Source organism: Dermacentor andersoni, chromosome 2, assembly GCF_023375885.2.
Source record: "Dermacentor andersoni chromosome 2, qqDerAnde1_hic_scaffold, whole genome shotgun sequence".
NCBI classification, from domain to species: domain Eukaryota; kingdom Metazoa; phylum Arthropoda; class Arachnida; order Ixodida; family Ixodidae; genus Dermacentor; species Dermacentor andersoni.
In genome coordinates this window covers 176,129,511-176,156,575 of record NC_092815.1, presented here as the reverse complement: position 1 = coordinate 176,156,575, position 27,065 = coordinate 176,129,511, and the positions used below count along the sequence as shown (strand labels likewise).

General features: G+C 41.6%; 2 protein-coding genes and 1 non-coding gene across 9 annotated transcripts in view; 1 reads left to right on the top strand and 2 right to left on the bottom strand.

Moving 5' to 3' along the window:
• The window catches only part of LOC126540415 (putative sodium-coupled neutral amino acid transporter 11), an 83,661-nt gene extending 77,170 nt beyond the window's left edge, over nt 1-6,491 (top strand). For all 6 annotated transcript variants that reach the window (XM_055076016.2, XM_055076013.2, XM_055076017.2 and 3 more), the window contains 2 exons: nt 1,723-1,860; nt 6,252-6,491. In XM_055076016.2, the coding sequence (XP_054931991.1) occupies nt 1,723-1,860; nt 6,252-6,491 (378 nt within the window). The remainder of the gene's footprint in view (nt 1-1,722; nt 1,861-6,251) is intronic.
• Nucleotides 6,492-6,509: 18 nt separating this feature from the next.
• The window catches only part of Wdr24 (WD repeat domain 24), a 52,548-nt gene continuing 31,992 nt past the window's right edge, over nt 6,510-27,065 (bottom strand). For both annotated transcript variants that reach the window (XM_055076011.1, XM_050187218.3), the window contains 4 exons: nt 26,223-26,325; nt 23,926-24,118; nt 22,661-22,833; nt 6,510-6,599 (listed from right to left, as the gene is read on the bottom strand). In XM_055076011.1, coding sequence (XP_054931986.1) covers nt 22,698-22,833; nt 23,926-24,118; nt 26,223-26,325 — 432 coding nt within the window. In that variant the 3' untranslated portion in view covers nt 6,510-6,599; nt 22,661-22,697. The remainder of the gene's footprint in view (nt 6,600-22,660; nt 22,834-23,925; nt 24,119-26,222; nt 26,326-27,065) is intronic.
• On the bottom strand, nt 7,999-8,071 carry TRNAS-UGA (transfer RNA serine (anticodon UGA)). Its single transcript has one exon. It is a non-coding gene; the product is annotated as a tRNA-Ser (tRNA).

Here is a 27,065-nt window from a genome sequence, read left to right as displayed (position 1 = left end):
TAAGGCAAGCTCACGTAGTTGACGATACTGCCCAAGTGAAATGTCACCGGTGTATACGATAATACATTTCCGAGCTGCTCAAGTTGGTAACAAGTGCTTAGGCTTACCAAGTGCATACTAATTGAATTCTAAGGTGCAGCGGCCTAACCATGTTAGACAGTGGAATCTGTGATGCATGCTTTGATTGTTTAATTTTTTGGGGTAAATGCATGTGGCAACATTTCAATGTTGCTAAGGCTTTCTCCTCGTGTGCCATTCCTAAGTCGTGTAGTTTAGTTGCTGCCTAACATTGCCAACACCATAAAAGTTGAGCTCTGTGTTATTCCTTTAGGCATGAATGGCTAAAATGACTAAGGAAGAGAAGTGGGAGAGCGCTCGGCTACACAAGTACGGTGCCTGTGTAGCTGCAGTGATTTTCTTGTATGCTATCGGTGGATGTGAAATTTACAACTTTTATGGCAAGACAGCTCTAAAAAAGGTTAATTCCTCTTTATAGTCAACCACCACTGCTTACAGACAGTCTAAATAAAAATTTTAAACTATTTAGTATCATTGCCAAACTTATGCAATGGACATATATGAGGTCATTCGTTTTATGCAGAACATCTTGTAAGAAACAATCGCATCTAGGCCTCTGCCATTGCTGCTGATATGCTACAATGGCGGACATTAGCAGGCGGATTAATGACACAAGTTCACTGCTATTCAGCAACAATTTTGCACTCTCAGCACATGACCTACAGCTAGTAATTGAGTTAGTGCATTTTAGTAAATTAACGAAATTACTGTTGTAATTTTTCTTGCTGCTAATAAATCCCTGGTCACAAGGCCGATCTACAAAAACGACAGACTTAGACAGAGTTTAATTTTTTGTTTCATTTTCCTTATAGAAACACCTGGTATGTGTGCTTATGTGTGTATCACAGCTAGATGTGAAATCAGGACAAATGTCTTTAAGCACGAGTGCAAGAAGTGTCTTAAACAGTCCTTCTCATGGCATCAGTGGTGGATCATCAACATGACTGCAAATGTTAAACAAGTTAGAACAAACTAGCACATACATTTTTATGAAGATGTTCACTAATGTGCACAATATTTCTGTGCACACTGCACAACATAATTATGCGTACTGATGCATACTTAAGGGGTCCCAGACCAGTGACAAGATTTTATGACATAAAAGCCTTCACGTTTATGTTTTCTTTGTGAGAGAGCTGTCCCAATTTACCTTTTACCATTCCCACTTCAATGTTTACACATTGATGGTACACCTTATTGAAAAAGTGTAAGTGCCACCACCCCAGCTGTGCATTGAAGCTGTGGTCATCAGCATTCGTTGGCAGCAAGGTTAGGGTATAGTCTCAAGGCAGATGAGAGCTGGTGACTGCAACACCAGAACATAGTTGCTTATACCTTCAAGTATCAACAGTAGTGGCCTTTATATAAAAAAAAAGAAAGAAGAAGTAACTGACACTAAATGGATGAAACAGAGAGGATTAAAAAAATGACTCCTTTGCCTTTCTGAGTGGCAATTATCTGTCAGTTAGGTACTTTAGTAGATAACAAGTAGACATAGAGCAAGTTCTCAAGCGGCCTTTACACTGTTGCGACAGGCTACGCAGCTACAGAAAGCATGGGGGAAGACATAGTTGAACATCTGAACTATACACATTGCTAATCTTGTGTTGACATTATTCTTCTATTCCTTTCTATCTTTCGTAGGTTCTAGACAATGCATTCTTTGTGACTAGGTTTCCATCAAACTTGGTGCGGCACATCATCATGACGCTGTTCATCGTACTGACCACTTTTGCATTTTCAACGCTGACCGACTGCCTTGGAGTTGTCCTCGAACTCAATGTGAGTGATTTGTGAGATATGCTTCTGTTAGGACCGACGACCTTGGTGTGGCAATGTTCTTGCGTCAGTAAAATGTAGGTTTGGCCGAGTTAGTAACTCAAGGTAACAGCACGAGCAAAAGATGAGGACACATCATGGCCCTGTATTTCTTTTTTTTGTGCCCTGATCTTTCACTTGCGCCGTTAATTCAATTCTCGTTTCAATACGCTTTTCAAGCTGTGGAGCTAGTTGCAGTGACAAAGACTAGGTTGCTATCGTTAGGCTATTTCAAGCTTGCTGCCAGGCAGAAGCTGCTCTGAAATTTCTCCAATTATTCCAACACTGTGTCAAGTGAGTCCAACTTATGCCAGTAAATTTTGTAATCTCAACACTGCGTCTAACATTCCGATGCCCTTGACTGTGTTTTGTTCCCTGGAAAACCAGTGTTACTGCAACGGACTACTGATTATCTGTTCTTTGCAGCACATGAACTACCCAACTCCACTTTTGCCTCTCAGTCCAAGAATAAGTTCTACCAGCATTTGATCTCTACTTGATATTGCTGTCCTTCTAGCTCTTGACATTATGCCTACTCTTTCCTATTGCTCATTGCACAGTCTTTAGCTTTTTATCAATGGCTGTGCAGGCCAGTAATGACGCAATACAGAGGTGAATTCATTACATGCTGATCCAAGGTGCTCAGGTTTTGTCAACAACACATTTCAAAATTTTGTCACTGTTCACCTTGGAAGGCTCCTCTGTCATACCTTGCTGCAGGTCTATTTGAGCAAATTTCCGTATCTGCTTCTGTATCGGGAACCACGCACATAGTGAACAGTGAACGTGGTCTTGCTTCCTGTGAAATCTCATGATGAGTCAGACTGCACTTACAGTGATCTAAAAGAATGAAAAATGCCTTTTAAAAAATTTGCCAAACAAGTTTGCCTACCATAGAAAAAGCTTGTACAAGGCTGTTACTTGTGACCATGTATAATGCTGGCACATTTTGCATTTACACATTGTAAATCAGAGGCTCTCCTTGATAGCTCTGAACGCGTCTCAGTACCCAGTGCTCCTCGTTTTGTGATCCTAGTATTAGGCCAATCGTCTACATTCCTATAATGTGACAAAAAAAGCATGGCAATATTTTTTTTACACTGGTGACTTCAGAAAAGAGAGAGTTGTCTTCTGGTGCTTACCTGTTACCAACCAGCGAAAACTTCGACTGATGATTCGCTGTCTTGATGAACTCAGCAGGCTGCATGTGTAGCCTCAAGTCCCTCAGACATGAGTACCAGACTTTAACAAGTTGTGAATTCATCCTCACAAATTTTTCTGAGGACAGGCAGTGATAGAGTTGTTGCAGACGTGGGCATTGCGAACTTTATTTCATGCTGTTTCAGCAACAGCATCACAAATACACTCTTAACATACAATAGGATAATTTTTACGTCAATAGTATGCTCTGTAATGGGCCTTGCCCATACAAGCATGATTGATCAGTGCGTGTGGCAGCCCATAGAAGTATGTATAACATTCTACCTGAGCAGATGTCATCTGTCTTGAGGTGGTTCCCAAAGAATGCAACTTGGGTGCACATATAATTGGGGAAAATTGAACCCAAATGATGAGATGGATCAAAGGCTGATAGCTAGCCTGTATGTGACACACAGCGCAAGTATCGGGATTTAATTAATTCCGAGTAGCACAAGCAAAAAGGAGGGACAAATGCTCTCAAGTGTTCCATCTGTACTGGCAAAAAATCACATCTGTGCTACATGAAAATAGTAAGGCATTATTTGACTGGAACAAGAACAAATGTTGTTGAGGACATGTGTTCTGGCGTTTTTCATCTTAAACGAGCATGCCTGAGTGTGTTACATAACGTGCAGCTAAGCCGCAGTGGTCATACTGTCAGATTGCACTCCATATGCTCACTGTAGTGAAACATGGTATTTACACAAAGATAATCATCAAGGCACATAGAGAGACTGTACAACAAATGACTTGAACCATGGGCTCAGTACAACACATTCTGAAAAAAAAAAAAGAACTGTACAAGTAATGCGAGGCATTACTCATGAAAACACAGAATTTCATGTTAGCATTGCACCTTATGTGCAGTACATTAATCTTCATATCAAAAATTTTTACCCTTGTGCTCAGTTGCAAGAGTGAAATGCTGGTTTGATGCATACATCATACATGCAGACCACTAACACCGAGAAAACAAGAACTAACATAATAGTACTCGGTCACCTTTTTCCAATTCTGAATGTTAGCTGTATGTACAGCCCTCTGTGTTTTATAGCATATCAAGTACAGTAGGTACTCAAGTTTACGAATTCAACTGAAACAGAAAAGTAGTAGAGCAGTAAGAAAATGCATTGATGCCTGCTGGTGGTGGAGGTGAACAGAAATAATTTATGCAGGATGACAGCTGTCACTAATTATGACCCCTTTAAGCATGCCTTCATACTGTGAAGTATCAGAATTTTTGAAGAATAGCTCTACCTTATCATACTTTTAGAAGTGAAGCATGACTTCCAGTTACTGTATGTTGCAATAGCCATGCTACACATATAACTGTACAAAATTATGTGAAAGTAAGGATTACATTAGCATATGTGCCTTACTGTGATGAACGCCACACACTTTTTTTACTTACAGCTGTAGTTCATCCGACCTGTCTTTCCTACATGTGGTCTTACAATTGCATATGGCAAATGCAAACTTTTGTGGTGGAGATGTTAAGGCCAGTAAACGAGAAAGAAAGCCTTGAGTAATGACCAGTTGTTGAGCAAAGAATATCGCTGCAACATTTTTTGTTCTGCAACTGGTCATCACTTCAAGCCTCCATCTTTCTGTGAAGCTATGACTTGTTGGAAAGTCTTGAGTAGTATTACAGCTAAACCTCTTTATAATACATCCAACATGCACATACCTTAGTTCTAAATGTACACATTGATAATCAGAAATTGGGTCTATGTAAAGGAAATGCAAGTACGATGCCTCTGACAAGTCATCAAAGGTCTCTTGTCGATTTCGATAACCTGTGCCAATGGTTTCTTGCTGCCAGAAAACAAGTATTCCCTGCGCTGTTATCAACACTGTCAATACAGCACGGCCATCCAAAATTTATACCTTAATTTGTTGCACTAGACTGAACTGCACAAACTGCTTCTAACGTCATGGCACACACTAACCCTGTGAAAAGCTCATGAAAGCCCATGTCAAGTTTATACACATACCACATGAGGTGAATGCCTAGAGATTAATGTTATTTGTACGATGCCACAAAGCCATATTTAATGTCACTAAAACTTAATGCCACTTAATGTGTAACGCATTCTGACAACTTGTTTGGCCATCATTTGGCTCTCAAGTAAGCAGTTATGGCTGCACATGCTGAACACATTTCTGAAGTAATGTGATATAATTTAACATAATATATGTATGTCTCTTAACCTTTTTAGTGGCATTTCTTCAACTATTGCATACTAAATAACTTCATTTATTATAACTGGCAAACAAACTTGTTGCATTCACTGCAGTAGCTGTCATCGTGGTGTCTAATGCAACTGAAAAAAAAATGGGTCACCTGCTGTGTGGTATGGTTGCAGAACATGACTCATTGTCGAGGACAGGGACGTGTCACTCCCCATTCACATCAGTTTGTGGCAGGTGTGCTAATGAATGTATTATAATTAGTAATGACAAGCGATGCCCTGAACACTTCCACATAAGAATATCAAATCACTGAAGCTCAATGTACACACAGACATTAAAAAGCATTCAGATTTCGTTAATCATAGCTGCAAGGCATCAAGAAAGAGGCATCATTTACAATGAATTAAAAGAGGCACAGCTTGAAGTTTAGGATAACTGGATTAAATTTGCATGTTTGTTCATATCGCATTCACTCACATTTTGCACCACAAGTAAAGCTCGCATGTGCTGCTTGGTTTCATTCGAGTGCAAGGTCAAAAATGGCCTCTACAGGCACACGGGCTGGTGGTTACACACAGTGCAACCTACCTGTCCTCGCATTAAGCCCAAGCCACAACCTAAGACACTGTGCAGGCAGCGTAGTAGTTGCACAGATTACAGCTCCTGCAAAAACTTGTGCATACGCAAGTACCTTGATACAAGGCTTATATAGCTCCTGTTTTTCATGCAGGAGTTCCTAACTAGCCATTCAGTTTGGCATCGTACGTATAGTATCAATAAGCAGAAAGCCCATCTGTACTGCTGTTACGCTCATGTTAGCTACACTGTCATAGCGAAGCTGTACGATGCTATAAATTACCTGCCTGCAAGTTAAACCACTTAAAGCTGCACCCAATCTAACTGGCACAGAAAGAAAAAAAGAAACCTAACGTTCTGCCCTCGACTCCATCTCTTCCCACCAGGGTGTTGTGGCCGCCATACCACTGGCTTACATCCTGCCAGCAGCCACGTACCTCAAGCTGGAAAACGGACCTCTGCTCTCTTGGGCCAAGTTTCCGGCACTCATGCTGGCGGTCTGTGGAGCGGCAGTCGCAATCTGCGGCACCGTGGTGGCCATCATCGACATCAACGCCGGCATCACTTGCAGCCACGGAGCTGATATGCATTACTGCACCGTGCCACTAGCAAACATCACGATCTAGACTGTGGCAGGTGCATGCCTCGTTCTTGTGCTCCGGCGCTGTACTCGAGCAAGCGGTCGAGCAAATCGTCTCTCCTGGCGCAAGACATGCATATACTTGACGAATTGGCTGAAAAAAAAGAGAGTGAAACAGGTAGACAAAATTACAAGAGTTAAGCTTCGACTATACGGGGGCCATAATCTGCATTAATCAGTTTCGTGGCCACCATTTCCACTGTGTCCCCCCTTAGCTCAACCAGCAGGAGAGTATACGCGATGAAGGAAAGTTGCAACAGGGAACACTTCTCGTCAGCACTTATTTTCACGCAACGTGTTTGCTAAGTGTACAGACAGGATGGGCAGCGGGAATTCTGCAAGGTTAACGAATGCCTGTTACCATCACACGTTGTGCCGTCTCTCGTACACGCACAAGCAATTGATCCGAGAGTACAGATTTAGAGTTGCGCAATACCCTGGGTAGAGTTTGGCAAACTTTATATTATGCCAACAGTCTGTGGCGAATGCATCCATGGCAGCCCCACCACTAGAATGTTGGTGCCATTGTAAACTTCTGTGCGACCACGCGCTTAAATAAGTGCAAAGTAGCGGCAACTTGTGCGAACAAAAAGCCAGCATTGCCAGCTTGGGGCAAACGGCGCTTGCAAAGACAGATAACAACGCCCGCTGGTATGAAAACCACTCAGCCTATGTACCTGCCAAACTTTTTCCAGAAGGTTGCTAACACAGCTCTGTGGATGTCGTAGGAAGAGTTTCCATGTTGCTCTCAAACGTACTGGAGAGATTCTTGAGACAGGTGACATAAGTTAACACTGAAAAAAAAAAAAAAACAGATTTTTTCGCCCTCGTGTGCAGGATATTTCTTTTCTCTTAGTGCATCCTCACGCAACACCTCTATTCCTCCCGTTACGGGGCTTTTTCTTTCTGGTGCACAAAATGCGATGAAGGATACTGTGATAAAGATCAAGCTTCTCCTTGCATGAGAAAAAGAAAAGATATCCTACAAGGTTATAAGGGGGGGTGCGCAAATGATGTGCAATTACAGCCTCAGTTTTTTTTTTAGCGCTCTTTGCAACGTAGCTTACTTAAGTGCAAATATGCACGGTGGTCGGTCTTAAGTTGTGTCCAAGAGACCATCTACACGCAACACCACTGAGCCCAATTTTACGTTGACAATTCCAAGGTGCGAGCTGCACAGTGCAAAAAACTGACTTTTTTTTTATTTTTCATCTCCAAGCTGGTTTTTTGGTTCAGCTGCGATTAAAACGCCATGCAGGGACAATATATATATATATATATATATATATATATATATATATATATATATATATATATATATATATATAGAACGAGAAGAAAAAGGGTTAACCGAGGGGCCCGATTTTTATTAGTCATATCATAAGAAGCCCACAAACACTGACACCAAGGACAACATAGGGGAAATTACTTGTGCTTAATAAATGAAATGAAACTATAAATTAATGGAAATTAAAGTGAATGAAAAAACAACTTGCCGCAGGTGGGAACCGAACCCACAACCTTCGCATTTCACGAGCGAAGCTCTACCAATTGAGCTACCGCGGCGCTGTTTCCCCATCCACTTTCTTGGGTATTTATGTGTCCTAGTAGAACCCTGGGAGTGTTAGCCACTTTAATTTCCATTAATTTAAAGTTTCATTTCATTTATTAAGCACAAGTAATTTCCCCTATGTTGTCCTTGGTGTCAGTGTTTGTTGGCTTCTTATGATATGACTATATATATATATATATATATATAACCAGATTTCATTATTTTGACAAGAATAATGTGGAAGTCGCACATCAGAAGAACTGACAATTTTTCAGCAAACTGTCTGTTTTTTTTCTTAAGGGAAGGAAAAGTATGAAATATGCTGGTGTAACTTCCAGCACATGGCAGTTGAGTCAGGGGGGGGAACACTTCTGTCTTTCACGCTTCACCAATCGCATCAGACACGGTGGCAGCAGCAGTTATAGCGCCTGCATTTAACTTTCTCTTGGCAATGTGTTGGAAAGGATGTTAAAGAACAGCGTGCAAATATAATTGCGAAAGAGTTGAACATGGTTGTGCAGTAAGTGAAGACCTTATTTGCGCTTTGTTATGGTTATTGTTCTGCTCACCGTACGAAGTGGGGCATAGTTATAATCGTTTAACATGCCTCCCTCGTAAACCTCCTTGCCTTCCAGGCACTCTGTACATAATGTATTATGCCTATTGCAAATATGCCCTTGTTCTAGCACTGACAGCTGTTTCCCGAGCATCTTTAAGCCAAAGAAAATGACGTCAAACTGTGTGCACCAGCAAAAAAAAATGTTGTCTCTCGCTGTTGATAGCCTCAAGTAACCAAAGAAGTGAATTTGTAAATGTACCAGCAGGGGGGGGGGGGGGGGGGGGCGAGGGAGGGGAGAGGATATGAAGGGACCACCTAATGTGTGCTCACGATTGTTACTCTTTATTTTGCACTGAAAGCAAGTGTTAAATGTGTCACATTATTACTGAGTTAATCACAGCTTGAGTACCAGCTATGTGGTCTCTTTCACATAGGCACACCATGTGTGTGTGTGCGTGCATGTGTGTGCATATACAGGGTGTTTTTTTAGCTGCACCAAATTCTTAAAATTAGGACAATATAAATCACGGTACGTTGCACTTACCATTCAAGTGTATGGATCGGCAGCCTTAGATATGGAGCAATTTCCGCAGTTACGTGTGTAATTAGCAAAGTTATGGTAATTAACTTTCTAATTATTAACGATAGGTGGCTACAACGAATGAGTACTTTGGGGCCCGTACTCGACACTACCTATCCCAACGATCAAATTTTGAATAGTGGTGTTCATGTGGGAGCTACACGAACAATTAGTTCCCCTTGGAAGCTCCTTGAAACCGAAACTGGCTGGCAAAAGAGCCCTGTATCGTCGATGTCGCCGCCCTCCCGCCTTTCGTCACGTCTCCGAGGTCATCACCGGTTCGGTCCCGCGAGCACCTTGTGTTCTCTCTTTGCTGTCTGTGGTGTTGGCCTAGCGCTTCAATGCCGGCGGGCCATGGAATTTACTTTGTCATTCCATTGGGCGCCACATGTCCACTTCAACAGATGAAATGCCATTTCAGGCTTTTGGATGAGAACGTCGTTTAGTCAAAATTCACTTTCTCTGGGAAAGCTGTCTCAAATGCGCGCGTGTGAATTGCGTAAAGTAAAACAGATGGGAACATAACTCACTGAGCGTAGGAAAAAAAAGGGAAAGGAATACCATATCGCCAACGCTACAGACTGATATGATGCCGTGCCTGCAGCATCTAAAAGCCCAAAGAGCGGGGTCAGCTCTACAGCGACAACATGGCGCCCAATGGAATCACAAAGTAAATTTGGCGGCCAGCCAGCATTGAAGCACTAGGCCTACGCCGCAGGCAGCAAGGTGATAATGCAAGCTGCTCGCGGGGTCGGACCGGCGGTGACCTTGGAGACGTGACGAAAGGTGGGAGGGTGGTGACATCGAGGACACAGGCGCTCTTTTGCCAGCCAGTTTTCGTTTGAAGGAGCCTTCCAAGGGGAACTAATTGTTCGCGTAGCTCACACATGAACACCGCTATTCAAAATTTGATTGTTGGGATAGGTAGTGTTGAGGACGGGCCCCAAAGTACTCATTTGCTGTAGCCACCTATTGTTGATAATTAGAAAGTTAATTATCATAACTTTGCTAATTACACACTGATTGCGGAAATTGCTCCATATCTAGAGGCTGCCAATTCGTACATCTCAATGGTAAACATAACGTTACCATGATTTATATTTTTCTAATTTTAAAAATTTGGTGCAGCTAGAAAAAAAGAGCACCCTGTGTATATATACATATATATGTATATGTATACCATACGGTATATTGGCACTACGGCAGTGCTCATTCAGGAAGCAGCACAATTACAAGCCACAGCAGGGCACAACTTGCTGTTTATACCTGCTTGTACTTCGCTGCAACTGCTGCTAATAAACGTACATTTTGGCAGCAGCGATATTCTTGGCTGTGATTAAACTTCTCAGAGCTGTGGTTACTTCTCCCAGTGCAGGTTAGAAAAAGATCTTTGGGTCGTTTTTTTTTTTACCTATATGTAGTGAGTTTTTCTTGTGCATTTACAACATATCCAAGAGCTTTTTGAACCCACCAGAAGAAGCAAGGGCTTTTGGCATCTATAACCACGTATTGCCCGTTTATGGTGTTGGCTGGTGCATTTAATTCACATTTTTCCCTGAAGTTCCTTTTCTGTACACACATACATACAAAGATATTATGCAGCTTTGAAGTTACGCTCCATTATGTGTATGTACTTAGGTGTTGAAATTAGATGTGCAGAAAAATTGATGTGCGTTTATCGTACTACACAGATTCTCAGGTTCACATTCAGTGATAAGGATGACAGCAAGAAGCAAGGATGCCCATTTTGTATGTTCACAATAGTTTCGTTTTAGGTTGGAGCAACCTGCTTTGTATTCGAATGGACCATTCTTGTTTTCCTATGTACATGTTGTGGTTACTCTGTACGTTGAATACAAATATGTTAGTGAGGTCTGCAAAAAGAAAAGAAAATCGCAATTCGATGACGGTGACACGTACGATGCGATGAATAACACAGTTTCAGCAGACCTAGTTTTTGCCACAGTAACAACAATATGCTGTCAGTTTGCGTATGACAGGCAAATCGTGATGCATGTGTTGGTGAAATTGTGATTTCACGGGAAATGGTGCAAATAAAAATACATTCGCTGTACGTGCTGCTCATTTGAAGCAGGGGCCTTCAAGTGCCAAAAGATACTTGGATGGAATATGTACACATAGACATGCTGAAATTATCCAGGGAATGTGACCAAAGAGAAAGCGTTTTGTAGGCTGGTATTGGAATGACGCATCTGCAGTAAATAACATATTGAGAAATTAAAGCAGGCATTAGCCACCTCACTCATGCTGATGAAAGATTCGAAATATCAAAAAAGAAAGGAAGGGGGGGGGGGGGGGGAAAGGACTCAAGAGTTACGTTTTGTTACCCACCAAATGAAGCACGACATTCCTCTGTAGGGCGATACATTGGGAATGTTGTCATACCGAAATATCTTCAGCTAAATACAGCAGTATGCAATAAATGACTCCAGATGCAAGATTTTCTTCAACTTGTCCACAACATCAGACAAAACCGGCTAAGCATTCGTGCTATTCCGCTGAAAGATCGCCACGAGAAATTCAAGAATAAATAAACTACAGTGAACAGGTATTATGGGGAAGTATCAATTTGACTGTGATTGGAACGTAGTACGCAAGTAGGCAAGGGACATCTCGGACCTTTTAAGTTCTATAGTGTCATATTTGTTTGTGTTGGCATCTGAAAAGCGCCTCATGTTTTTTTAGTGCTAGACGAGTTGAATTCTATGGGCAGACGTTTTATACTGCAATGCCTGTTTCGATCAAAAGCAAGCACGATCAACTAGTGTTGAATTCTTTGTTGGGAAGATATTGCCAGAGCAACATCCAAAATCTGCTAAAATCTGTAAATATTTTTGTGAATCCTCCGAAGTTTCACTAATTAAAAAAAATGTTTAAAATCGACTATCCACGCCTAAAATTTACTAATACGGCAGCACTGTCCAAACTCTGTTTTATACATAGGCAGGCAATGCTACAAATGCTAGAGACACTTACTTCACTGTTTGTAATCATGACCAAACGACAGTGCAAAACATATAAAAGAAAGATACAGGTACACATCATGTAATTGGATGTAACATTAAGTCTGACACTTTTGTGTCACCAAACATGGAGTATCGATTACATAGAAGGCATCGTAGACCTGAGCCTATGGATCACCAAGCAAACTGAGTGACACATCTCTACGACCAGCGGCAACAGTGCATGGATTGCGTTTGCAACTAAAGCAGAGTATTGTGAAGGTAAAAAAAAAAAAAAAAAAAAAAAAAAAAAAAAACCCAGGGTACTACGCCAACCAAAGTAGAGACTTAACAGGAAAGGCCTTTCGGCTTCCATACGGGGCCTTGTTCACGGGCAAAAATGAAAAAAACTGTGGGAAGGTTCTTTTAAAATTATAAATCTATACTTTGGCCAGCATAGTACCACGGGTTCTTTCTGCCCTTCACAATGCTTCACCTCGACAAGACGGGTTCCCATCAAACCTTAAACTTCAAAGCAAAGTGTGTTTGTCGCACATTGGAAGCACAAGAGCAAACAAATGATATGTAATATGTTGTAACCTCACATCCACAGGTTGTAGTTGTAATGTAAGAAGTAGTAGTTACTCCAACGAAAGATGTCGCACCCCAAAAACAACCTCATTACAGGAACGTGCAGAGTGAAATTGCTATGGCCGCGCTACTTGCATAGCCTGCTATGTATGAAACAGAGCACGTAGTATGTAGTTGTTTCAGAGAAAGCTGCTTGTGGGGAGTTGAAATATGCATCGGAGCGATCACCTTGCAACAACTGCAAGACATGTCAATGCTGAAACTGTGCTATCAGGAGTTGGGCGTGTAATCCACAGAGCTTAAAATTTGCTTATTGCCCACACTTCTGTCGTTAAAGGGAGATGCTCCTCAGAAGAAAAAAAAAGAAATTCTTTAAATATTTGTACTAGAGACTTGAAAATTCATCCATTCATAGAGCATTGCAAGCAGATTTCAAATATGTCGTTAGTTTCTGTGTAGACGCTACAGTTACTGAGTTGTGTCTTGCACAATGGCAAAGTAGAGTGATCTTGTGGGCACATTATTGTGTAATAAATTTTCGCAAGAAGCTTTGTGCTGTAGCTTATTTAGCTCTTTGTAGACCACTAAGTGCCAATATCTATTCAGACAGCATCTACAATTGCTGCAAATATAAAAAAAAGTTAGGACACTTCAACTATTTTATTTCACAATCACATAAAAATAATGTTGTACACGTACATTGCTAACGAAATTTGGCATACATACTCTTGAAGATATGTACAGTGCTGATACCTACTTGAAACTGCAATATCTCCCAGCAGTAGTTGCAATAGTACAAGGTTATATTTCAGGGAATCGAGGAAACAAATTAATTGAAATGCTTTAATCTTCTTGCATAGTTCGAGTAATTGAACGTGCTGTTTGGTTAAATATCAGCACTTTGTGATCTACAAAGAGCCAAACAAGCTCAGCACAACGCTTTTTGTGAAAATTTAATGCATAGAAAAGTGCACACAAAGATTACTATATTTTGCCATTATGCATCAGATAACTCAAGAACTATAACAGCTGCACAAGAAGTAATAAGATATTTGAAATCTGCATAGAGAACTCTATAAAACTGGCTAAATTTTGAAACCTTTAGTACAAGCGATAAAAAAAAAAAATTTTGTTTCAAGGAGCATCTCCCTTTAAAAGATTCATGGTTAGCGGCACTTGGGTGCGGCAAACCCGAGTCTGCAGTGATTCCAAATAGAACATTAAGTGCTGTTTCAGACTGCAAATTTTAATACATAATTTTTGTTCGTGCAAATAGAATAAGCCAGTTTGACTCTACAGAGCTTTCCAGGGTCAGTGACTGCCAACCCAAGCCTGCAGAAAAGCAGAGCTAGAAGAGTGGACAACTTTGGAAGGAGCACAGACACTGTACTGTGCCTGCGTGCCCCTTCCTATCTTGCCCTATCTTCTAGCAACGCTTTTCTACGATCATGGAACGAACTAGCCCGGCAGTCAACTCTTTATAACCGAAACCAGTTCGATTACCTTCCTAAAGGCCAGTTAGCCAAAGGGTACGCCACAAGATCCATTGCTCGCAGGTTGGGCTAAGGTCAGGTGCAGGCATTGCTTACGTTAAGAAATGACTAGCAGCTGCTGACTCAGTGTGCCTGGCAGACTCGCCTACCTCAAAAGTTGTGCATGCTCACATGCATGTGTCAGAATCAGGTAGTACTGCTTTGGCCAAATAATGCAGCTGGGTGCTAGCGCATAACTGAACCTCACCTTTAATAGTACCAGGCTGGTTCTGGCGTAACAAATAGAAGCACACCTACTACGGGACAATTACTGCAAGTGATATCTTTAGAGACAGATAAGCCGAGTTTGCTCTCTCAAATAGGTTGTGTCCAAACCATCACTGTGTTTACAACCGTGCTTGGCTGTGCAGTGTTTTTGTGTTGTGTGACCTAATGGGGTTTTTTCTCCCTTCACCTGTCACATCAATCGCAACCTGTAACTGTGCTTCTTCTGTGTACACACAATTTATGTCACCTTTTAGCTGTCAGAAGATGTACTGGCTCAATGCATTTTACCAAACAACTTGGTCTGCTCTATTTACACTGTTGAGGGCATTGTGAGTTAACATAAACTTATATGATTACATCACAACATGGCTTCATGTGTTCTTTCTATGTACCCTCTTGTGTGAAAGTAATGGACTAACTCTGCAGTGGCAACAATATTTCAGTGTACAAATTCAGCAACATGCACTAGTTTACATAATCTAGCTTACACAAGTTCTGAAGTTGCATAAGCGAAATAGTGGTGTACAGTTTAAACCCAAGTGCAACTCATCATACGTGTGCTGTTTAAATGTTCTCTCAAGTATTGCATAATCTTTCTCGTGGAGTTATAAAATCACAAACTTTGCCTTTAAATGTCAGTATTTTTACAGAGCACTTTTTTTGAGCCTAAATGTAAACTAACACTGTAAACTGCTAAATTTGACATTTCCTTTTAAATGCAACAAGCTTCCTTCAAAATGGTTCAGTAAGTGCTCAATGAGAGCATTTCCACAACAACAAACATTCAAAGAAAGAAAGAAAGCAGGATTGGCCCTGAGCTAAGGCTTCCTCCTCAACTGTGAAGAGAACTCTCCTTTTGTGCTGGCATGAGCAGGTAACTACTGTCAGCGCCCAACTGATTATGATGGTGATCATTATCGTCATAACCAGTACAACAAACATTCAAAGAAAGAAAGAAAGCAGGATTGGCCCTGAGCTAAGGCTTCCTCCTCAACTGTGAAGAGAACTCTCCTTTTGTGCTGGCATGAGCAGGTAACTACTGTCAGCGCCCAACTGATTATGATGGTGATCATTATCGTCATAACCAGTCTGTCACTAATGATGATCATCGTCATTAACCGTTTCTTTTTATATCACTGCACGATGGAGGCCTCTCCTAACGACCTGTCTTGCGCTGGTCGGTTTCAAGTTATGCCAGCAAACTGACTAATTTCATCAGACCGCCCCATTCTCTACCATCCTCGACTGCACTTCCTTTCCCTTGACACACATTGTGCAACTCTAACAGACCACCATTGTCTGCACTATGCATTACATGAGAGAATGATAACGCAGTGGCAAATGAACTTCGCAGGAAATGCTTTATCTAGCCAATTTAGGCATCTCTGCAGATTTCTGACCTTGTTTCTTCTTGTGATTGAAACCTGCATTCGCCTTAATAGATCAAGATCTAAAATTGATATGTGTGGCTGCACAGTGGCTAACTTGGCACCCAGTGGTCCATCTCTGCAGTAACACGCACCCTGCAGTTCACATTCCTTAGGAGAATGTGTCACATAAAGGTTCCTTGCAAGCGAGGTTTGAAAATTCCTCCAATTCCTTTGTTGAGCTTCCACATATAGTATTATTGTGTGCACTTGTTCTGTGAGCTGCCTTCATTTTCGCATCCACAGATCCTAACTGCTTGTGAATGTCCAGCATAACCGCAGCAGAAAAGCCTAGTTGGTGACCATCAAAATTGAATGTGTTTTTTATTTTTTTTTATTTATTACAAATACCTACAGCGCCCGAGTTGGGCATTATCGTAGGGGGTTAATTACAAACATAAAAGTCAACTTCGCGAACAACGGCATCATATCATCTGTGGTACGTATTAGAAATACAATAATCGTAATTATTAAAGAAAGACAACACATCCAATACTAACAACATCCGATTATAAAATTTGTTACACAATGCATAAAATGGCACACTGAAAATATTGTCTAAAACAGATTCACATAAAGTTCTCTATGGCAGATGAAAAATTGGGTGCAGACACTATCTCATCCGGGAGCAAATTCCACTCTGCAATTGTTCGCGGAAAGAATGAAAACTTAAATACATTAATACGACTTTGGTAGGCCCTTATTTTCTTGGAATTGTCGCGTCTTTTAGACTGATAATGAGGTGGTTTTAAATATATGTTCTTATCGATTCCTGTGTTACTACTGTTAATATTGTGTAAAAGCTTTAACCTGATTATATTTCTGCGTGTGGACAGCAACTTCCATCCTAGATTTTCCCTGATTTGCGAACCTCTAGTTTTGTAGTCGTAGATGCCCGTGACGAACCTTGCAGCCCTTTTCTGAACACGCTCTAACTTATCTTCAAGAACTTTTGTGAAGGGGTCCCATGCTGCGCAAGCGTATTCTAACACCGGCCTAATATTTGTAAGATACAAAGCTTCCTTCAGTGGTTTTGGCGCATACTTGAAGTTTCTGTGAAAAAGGTGCAAAAGGCGGCACGCTTTAGCGCTTGTTGCGTCAATGTGGGATGTCCAGTCTAATGCCGTAGTTAACATGACGCCCAGGTATTTGACTTCTTCAACGCATTGTACTAAAACATTATTTATTAAGTATGAACTGGGCACCTTTTTCTTTTTGTTCGTAAATTTAACATGATAACACTTTGCTACGTTCAAATCCATTTTCCATTTAGCACACCAGGAACAAATTTTTTCGAGATCAGACTGCAACACACTCGTATGTTCGGCACAAGACACAGGATGGTACACAACGCAATCATCCGCATACAGTCTGATATTTGAAACACAGCCTTCACTTAAGTCATTGATAAATATGAGGAACAGCAACGGCCCAAGGACCGACCCTTGAGGCACACCTGATAAAACATTAACCGTTCTCGACGTCGCACCGTTCAGAACCACTTTTTGCTGCTATTTATACAAGTAATCTTTAATCCAACCGTAAAGTGAATCGGGGAGGCCAAGAAATGATAGTTTGTGCAAAAGTAAGTTATGCGGGACTACATCAAACGCCTTTTGAAAATCAATAAATATAGCATCAATCTCTGTACTATTGTTAAAGCCGAGTGCAACGTCATGTATGAATTCAGTAAGTTGAGTGGTACAGGATAATCCCATGCGAAATCCATGCTGGGTCGGGATGAAAAAATTATGGTCCTGAAGATGCTTAATAAGACCAGAGTAAATAACATGTTCTAGTGTTTTACAACAGACTGATGTCAAAGACGCCGGTCTGTAATTGCTTGCCAAATTACGACGACCACTTTTAAATATAGGAGTTACATTGGTCATTTTCCAGTCATTAGGTAATTGTTGAGAATTTATTGACTTGGTAAATAATTCAACCAAGATAGGAGCAATACTGTGGGAACAGCGTTTCAAGACGTGGTTTGATATACCATCCAGACCATGAGCAGAATGAGGATTAATGTGGCACAACAGAGCCCTAATTCCAGCCTCATTTAAAACGATGTCATGCATTTGAGGTAATTGTTCGCGTAATTCAGGTATCGGAGTATGACGACATGCTGTGAAGACGGAGTGAAAATATTCGTTAAAGCAATCAGCCTTCTTTGTGTCATCAGTTAACATATCACTTTCATGCCAGAGAGCCGGAACGCTGACACGGTCTTTTCTGTTGCTTTTGACATATCGCCATAGCTCCTTAGGATTAGATCTTATTTTATCAGCTAGCGACGACAAGTATGTTATTTTTGCTGCCTTTAATTCTTGTTTCAAGTTTTTAGTTAGAGTTCTAAGCTTGTCATATAAGTTCTCACTTGGTGCTATCTTGAATGCCTTGTATACTCCAGCCTTCTTTCTTATTGACAGACGCAGTTCTTTGTTAATCCAAGGTTTATCCATTCTACGTCTAGATGATATCACTCTCGAGGGAATGTATTTAGCGACCAAAAGCAGGATTTTGTCTCTGAACAGAGCCCATAATCTTTCTATGCTGTACTGACTGCTGTATTCCAGCAATACTGGCAGGAATAAGTGTAACTCTTTGTCTATGGCATTATAATTCCCCTGTTTCATACATAAAAATCTTTCTCGGGCCATTCTTGCTAACCTGTAACTTCTTGCACACTATTGTTGCATTTACGACCTCATGATCACTTATTCCTGGTGCTGCCGTAACTGCTTCAACTAAATCATCATTGTTGCTAAACAACAAGTCCAACGTACTGTCCTTTGCTGAACCATAACGCGTTGGGAAATTTACAAACTGAGCAAGTTCATTGTTACGTATTAGTTCAATGAAGGCCAAGTGAAGTGCGGAAGAGTGTGCGTGTGGAAGAGCGTGCTTGTCGTTCCTAAGCCACTGGAGAGTACAGCCCTCACTTTACACCCGGGTGCATATGAGACAGCAGTTAACCAGAGGCTAAGCCGTGCCAGTGGCTGACTGTGCCATCTGTAATTTTGCAAGTTGCACAGGCCTCTCAAATGTTTTAAAAAGCATACTTTTGCAGGAGGAGCTTTACCTGCTTCTTCAACAACATATTGTTACGGAAGGATGAACAAAGAGAGGAATATAAATAATTGCATCCACTAGAGGTGATGCCATACAAAGAAGAGGCTTGGAGGAGGTACAGTTGACTACTAAAGCGTTCGATGCATGAGATTTGTCAAGGCTAAATTCCATTGTGCCATTGCCACTTTGACTAAAATTTGAGCTGGGAATGTGGCAATCATACGAGTAAGTGCTCACTGCACTTTCCAGTTCATCTTATAATAAGGGGGTTACTGCACTATACATACACGGACAACAGAAGTAGAAGTGGACAGGATGCACACAGACTCACAAGTGAATTTTATTGAGTAAAAGATGACATATATATACAATGATCAAAATGACATCATCATGCCGACAGGCCACCCAAAATCGCAGCCGCCACAATCTTGCTTCCAGAAACTGAACCTCACAATCAGCAAGTGCAATGGAAGGATCGCTAACACATACACGCATCGTCATTACCAAATAAAATTCAGCTGTGAGTCTGCGCGCATCCTGTCCACTTCTACTTCTGTTGTCCGTGTGTTTATAGCACAGTAACCTCCTTACTACACGATGAACTTCCACCAACTAGCCCAACTTGCTGCTCTACTGCTTTCCATTTGTAGGACGGATGCATTAACAGTGACAGAATTTGATTCTTTGTTGGATCGCGCGCTCAGAAAGCTTTCGTAAATTTTTTTTGGTTGGGGCTGTAGCCGATGGTGTGAAGTGCAAGTTGTCAGCCCATTGCTTGCTCTCAGTGGCAATACAGAGCCACCAAAAGATGCCAAACACCCCCATGCAATGGGTATTGAGTTGCCCAGAGCAATACAAACAACCAGTGGTGCTGCGGAGAAGCATTTATTTTCTTTAATTTGGCCACTCCTTGGTCTTCACTTCTGTACATTCGAACATACTTCATGCTACCACCATGCAATAGATGACATTGCATATGAGTACTCCATTTAAAACCCTATTTTTGTTGTTGGTACCTTACTTTTAGATTGCCACCTGTGGAATAAGTTCACAGCAGAACATAGATCTGCATGAAATGCCTTAACTGGCTAAGTGACTGTATTTCTGGTGACAAGAAGTACCCAAGCATCACGAGTTGGCCACACTCCCCGTAACACCACCATTTTAGAATTCAGATATGCCGACAGACCAAAGCACTGGAAGTTTCCCGATTTTCGCGTCACCTTTAGCTATCTACAAAAATGGCATCTGCAAACTGCGATACCTGCAAGCTTTTCCCACTTCATCCAGCACCACAAGCGGAAACTAAAGAAGCTTTAGGAAGACTTGGTAAGCAAAGCCAAATAATTGGAGGTGGGCAAATATCAACTTTGTTGAATACGAATTTAATATGAATGGCAACTATCGAGTCAAATAGGCGTAGGTGAACATATGCTAATGTGATCAAGCACGCGCTGGGGGCACCTTCCCGCTACATTTAAACCAGATGGGAAATGAGGGCACACACCGCTGTGCTTGCTCCGGTTAGGTCTTGGTTCCCCACGCATCTTTCCACGTCACCTTAACGGCACACGACGTTACGGTAGCTAGCAACACATAAAACCTTCACCTTTGGCTCAGGTTTGTCCGAAAAGTAGTCCATGAGAGTGATAAATTTTGTGCGAATGAACTATTGCATGGTTGTTGGAGTTCGAATTAGCGGAAGTTTTTCTCTATTCAAATACATAGGACTTTGCCGGCCCCAGTAGAGCAGTTCAAATTTTAACAAAACAGACTGGTGGGCTAGTTGGTATTGCATGTTAATATTTTTAGCACAAAGAAACGCACGACATGAGAGAAGGCACACAGGACACAGCGCTGTGTCCTGTGTGCCTTCTCTCGTGTTATGCGTTTCTTTGCGCTAAAAATATTAAGAGTTCGAATTGTACGTCAGTTTGAATTAAGAGATTTTGAATTATTGGTATTTGACCCTACTGCCTCTCAGATTCAATTTCTTCTTTGACAGCTTCTGCCAAAACAGTGCCATTTCAAATTTATCAGCATTAGGAATTTCTGATGCGAAAATTGTGATCATGTAACTATTAGAAATGTATTTGCAAGGGGTACAGCACAGCGTTCAACATATGGGAGTTCAAATGGGAGTTCAATGTATGCAAGGTACATTGATGCACTTTTGCATGGAGTTTTCAAGTGCATTTTACAACTGTTCGATATAGACAATAATTCGATGCATCCAAGTTTGTTATATTCGCGATCAACTGTATCCATTTAGCTTGAAATATTCGAGAGTACTAAATAGTTCCTTTCTGAATACAGATAGTTAACGGGGAATACAGCAGACTTCCGTTAATGCGACCCAGGCAGGACCGACAAAATAGAATGAATTATCCGGTGGGTCAAATTAACAAGGTGAAGGAAATATGCTAAAACAAACCACTGATTCATTTGGCAGTATTTACATGACTCTAGAACGCCCCCGAATCAAATGCGCACCCACTTTTTATGCATCCAAAGTAGTGAACTAACAAAGAAATGACATTAACACTTCTAAACGAAATAGAAATCTAACCCACACCTGATTTTTTAGAAAATAAAATTATTGCACAATGGCGGCCGGTTTTCTAAAGTTAGCTTCGCCACACAGTTTATTTTTAATTTAGCTCCTCCGCAATACTTCCATGTTATGCGCAAAGCATACAAACCCTGCAAAGGCTGTGTTGGTTTTTTTGTCCGCATGCACTGCGCAGGCAATTTCCTTTTCAAAGGAAGGCACGCGCTACAATCTGGTAAATACCATAATAAAAATTGTGAGCTACATTTATTGCTTGAAAACTTCCCTAGGGCAGGCCGAAAATAGGTGTTTTTGAAGAAAGCTGACACATTCTTAACGCATACTCTGTCCCCTAAGCTCTGCTGAGACAGACACTGCTATTAAAGGGGTTGTTATCGAAGGTCACCATAGGGGCCAGGCGCGTGCATACTGACTGGTCAAATTCAAATTATTAGGCGAAAACCAATCTTAGGATTGAAATAACGGAAGTTTGAGCCCAAGGAAATGCACGAGCGCTGGCCGGGACCTTCGGCTGGGATCGAATTAAGCACAAAAAAATCAATTAACAGGAGTCGAATTAATCAAGTCTACTGTATTGTATTCATATTCGAAACTTGGAATATTCGCCACCCTTGCAAATAACATATTTCTGATCAGCACCACCTTTAGTTCAGATCAATCAATGCAAGCGCTTCATTTCAGAAGATGACAGGAAACAACAGCAATGATAGCGACAATACATAGAAGGTTTATTTTTCTGCTTAGTCCTCGGTAAACTAACCCCCAACCCCTGATGTGCTTTGGGAATAGCTGGTGTCCAAATGAACACACCAGCAACGATTTCCTCTGAGTAACAGAAACACATCTTGAAGGCTGTGCTTTTGCAGACTGCGTGCACCAGAAATCACTGCAGAGCTGGAAAAACATCGTGGCTACCATATTTTAGATACCACCTACACACAATGTTCTAAGCCAGAGATTTTTGCAATTCGTACAATCCAAGAACGCTGGTAACACCAAGGTACAGCACATGTCAAGGACGGTGAGATTTGTGGAAAGAGACTTGAGCAGGTTGCCTGCCCCAAAGTGACTCTTACCCTGACGAGAAGAGCAGCAAAGCTGGGAAGGCTAGTGCTATGTGTACTCGCACATGTGCCCGCATCCTGCGGGGCACAGCCTCCGCTCGCTGAACCACGCGGACAGGTGCTGTACGTGGCCGCCGTGCGCGCAGCCCTGGCACCACACAAACAGCCCACGCACCACTTCATGGCTGCACATGGGCAAACAAGCAAAAAATCAAAAATTAATTTCTGCCCTTCTACGTGCCGAAACCACAATCTGATTATGAGGCTTGGCACAGTGTAAAACCCTGGATTAATTTTGACCACCTGGCATTCTTTAACCGAGCACGTAACTCAGTACACAAGCATTTTTGCATTCCATGCCCATCGGAATGCAGCCGCCAGTGCTGGGATTGAGCCTGCAACCTCAAGATCGGTAGCACAATGCCATAGCCAATGGGTTATGCCTGCCAGGTAGATATACACGCGAGCTGTTCAGAGAGGACAGCCATGAAGGAAAGGGTAGTTGTGCTATCAGCAAGCGTACATAACAAGAAGGAAAAAAAATTTATAAGTTCACCCAAAAGGTGTAGCTTTGACAGCAAGTTACACATATTGAAAGTGATTTGCACATTCTTTTTAAGTTTGCTCTTAACACAAATCTTTTGTTGGACACTTGTAAATTTGTTGTATGCACACTTTATTAACAATGAATTGCCTTTAGACACAGCACACTAGCAGCAGAGAGTGACAAAAACATGTTGTTTCCAGATCACAGCCACCTTTTCAGCGACTTTGCTGTTACAGATGTTGCCTGCTTCAGAAACTTGTCTGAATAAACTTGACTGAAGCAAGTACACTCTGTTGTTCTTTTCACCGTCAGAAAGCTTCCCAAGGTACGATCAAAGACTGGATCAAAAACTTTGTTCAGGCCTTGTTCGCACTACATAAAATATCAGTTTGCCTTCAGCCTTGCTGTTGGGAATTGACAGGATTTTCAGACTTATGAGTGCGATTCTGTGAAGCCTCATGCACAGGAATTGAAGAGAACATAGGAAGCTGTGATTGCAGTATATGACATCTTGCATGCCACAAGAGGGCAGAACAGGTACCATCAGAATTCCTCTCTTGGATGCTTGTCTCTTTTTTTTTCGATATTTAGCACAATTTTTCACAGACAGAAATTATTTTTCATAGAACTTGGCACAACATTCGTAAAATCCTAGGACAAGACCAAATTCGTAAACCTTAGAGAAAATTTCGGGAAGTTGGCAGGTATGTGTGTGGAGTGAACAGCTCACCAGATGGCGCAGGGAGCAGGGATAGCCTTGCAGCGGTCGCAAAGCCAGCCTGAGCGGCTCAGTGGCTTCTGGCAGCCGCCACACACCGTGTGCACAATGGTCGACTGCTGGTTCAGAGTGGACACCGACGCCAAGTTACTCAGCGATATCACCCGCGCTATCACATTCCACATCTGGAACCGGCTCAGCAGGTCTGGTGCGCAAAGCAGTTCAATGGCAGCATGGAAAGATGCAACGAGAACAGAAATGTAGCGCAACATTACATGTTCAACAAGAAAGAACAGAAAAATAAATGCTTCGAAGAGAACAAATGCTCCCATTTGACATCTACTATGATAGCACAAATACTGCACAGAAAATGTTTTGAAAAGTTTATCGATATCAAAACCACAAGCGTGTTGCAGAATGGCTGTAACATTAGCCCCATTCCATGTCTTTATACCTTGTCCTCATTCCTACATGCTACTTTGTTCAGTATATGATGCAAAGCAAAAACTCAGCAACAACTTCTTTTTGGTTTATGAAATCAGACAGCATAGAAGCAATTCATGGTCCCTACAAACACAGAGTAACCTATACCATCAAGTCCATGCCACATTGGTGAAGCCACAAAACAATGCGTGCAGTGTGCTATGGAGCAATTAAACAGCCATTTGCTTCAATGTCTCAAGTATTTGATCTCAGCTGCTTGCGATAGGCATTGGTGTGTGAAACAATGAAAGAAAGTACTCCTGTCGCAGTCTTCAGCACATTCATGACAAGTGAAGCCCTGTCATGTCACAAGAAAAAAAAAAGAAAAAAATATTTATCATGCATCCTTGCAGGTCTTGTAAGAGATCACTTTGTGTGTAGTTACAATTACAACATAACTGTAGTAAAATAAATTGTAAACCATAGCCTGCAAGCATTATACAGTTCACTTCCGTTAATTCGACCTTGACAGGAACAACGAAATTGACTGAATTATCCGGCGGGTCGAATTAAACAGGATGGATAAAAAAATGCCAGGACACATTGCTGATTCATTGGCAGAATTTGTTTGAGTTTAACATGCCTCCAAATCATATGCATGCTCACTTCTATGTGTCCAAAGTAGAAAACTAATGGAGAAATGACTTAAAGCTCCTAACCAAAGTAGAAATCTAACGTGGAAAGAATGGTGGCCACTTTCCTAAAGTCAGCTTTGCTACATGAATGTTAAAGTCAGCTTCGCCACAATACAGGCATTTTATGCAGTAAATCATACAAGCACTGCAAAAGTAGTTTTGGCTTTCTGTCCGATTGCATTGCGCAGGCAATTTTTGGCCCAATTACTTTGGAATGTGAAAGGTGCCCATTGGTATCGGGTAAATACTGTAATGAGACATTGCGAGTGTTTGCTCGAAAATCTTCCTAGGGCAGGCCAAAATTCTGAGTACTCAAAGGGAGGTGACGTGTGTCCAACGCATTCGCTGTCTAAGTTCCGCCGAGACAGATGCTGCCACTAAAAGGATCATTACTGTGTCCCCACAGAGGTCAGGCACTCGCATGCGAACTGGTCAAGTTCAAGTTATCCGGCGAATGCCAATTCTAGGACCGAAATAACGTTTGGGCTCATAGAAATGCATGGGTGCCGGACAGGACCTTCAGTTGAGATTAAGTTAACGGAAAAATCGAATTAACTGGAGTCGAATTAATGGAAGTCTAATGTATGTGATAGCAGACAGACCTTTCCCACCAACAAAAGTCTGCTTCGAAAGCTGGGCGAATCTCAGTTTCTTTCCAGCCCATGTGTGACAAACATTAAGGTTGCTGAATCATAGATGGAAAGTTAAAAGTACAACAACCACATGCAACAGAGTTTGATATTGTTGGATTTTTGGCAGATCTTTGTGTGCTCTGTGGCATTAACATGATGGTAACATTGCTTTAATAGGATCAGTGTGTCATGCCAAGAGACAAGCATGCAGGCATTACAAGATGCCCTCTAGTGAGTAGAAAGTAATATCCTGCAAGGCTTGTTTTAGGTGTGACTGAAATTCGTTAGAAAATAAAACAGTGACAAAATAATATTAAAAATGTTGAAAGTTCTGAAAGGGTTGGAAAAATCAATCATTTATCAACGACATATGCTAATGTTATCAATCATTTATCAACAACATGAGCTAATGCTAAGAAACCAAAAGAAAGTAACTGTATGCGCCAATAACTTCAATGGCACAAAGAAAACATGGTAAAAGAAAATACAGAAGAATAAATGCTGAGTGCAAAACATCACGCTACATATATCAACACTTTGAAACAAATTCACTGCCTACCTATGTACGCAAGAAACCAGGACTCCAATGTCGATTCTTCTAAGCAGCCTTTCAATTTGTCTCCCAGAACAATTGTGGCTGATACAGCTGTCTGAACATCACCCTGCAACACCAAAGCAAATGCGCGTTCAGCATTATTTTGCTGGAAAAAAACGTCCTGTTATCATCATGAAAGAAACGAAGCTTACAACAGGACAAGGAGAAGCAGATAACAAAAAGACTGCGCTTGCATTTGTTGTCTACTTTGTACCCTGCTTTAGGTGTTGTTTCTTATGCACTGAGTGGCCCAAATAAACGCTCTGCTAAAAATGAAGTTGTAGGGGTTGACAGCCCCAAACTGCACAGTGGACTACGAGTTCTCCCGCAGAGGAGGGCTCCGGATTAAGTATGGCCACCTGGTGTTCTGTGATGTGCACCTAAAACCTGGTAGATGAGTGATCTTGGAGCCTGCAGCTGCCGAGGCCAAGACAATCGAACCCACAACCTTGGCTTGTGCTCAGCAAAGCCACGCCATAGCCACTGAGCTACCGCAGTGAGTGAGGAGTGCTCTGCCGATTTCCTGCTATGTCCGCGTAATGCATGTAACAGACATACAGAGGGATGCTTGTTATTCTGTAGCTAATCCTTCCTAACCTTGAGCTTTGCTTCCTAGTTCTAGTTCCCATCATATGCACAAGTGCACAGTATTCAGTGAAAGCTTGCAAAACAGAGAAACATGATAGCCTACAAGCCAAGTCTACGTACTAAAGCTGACAGCTGGGCCAGTTGGAACGCAGACATTCATGACATTTCCAGTGCTTGTAAGAAATAGAAACACTTGAGGAGAGTAGACCTCCGCACACA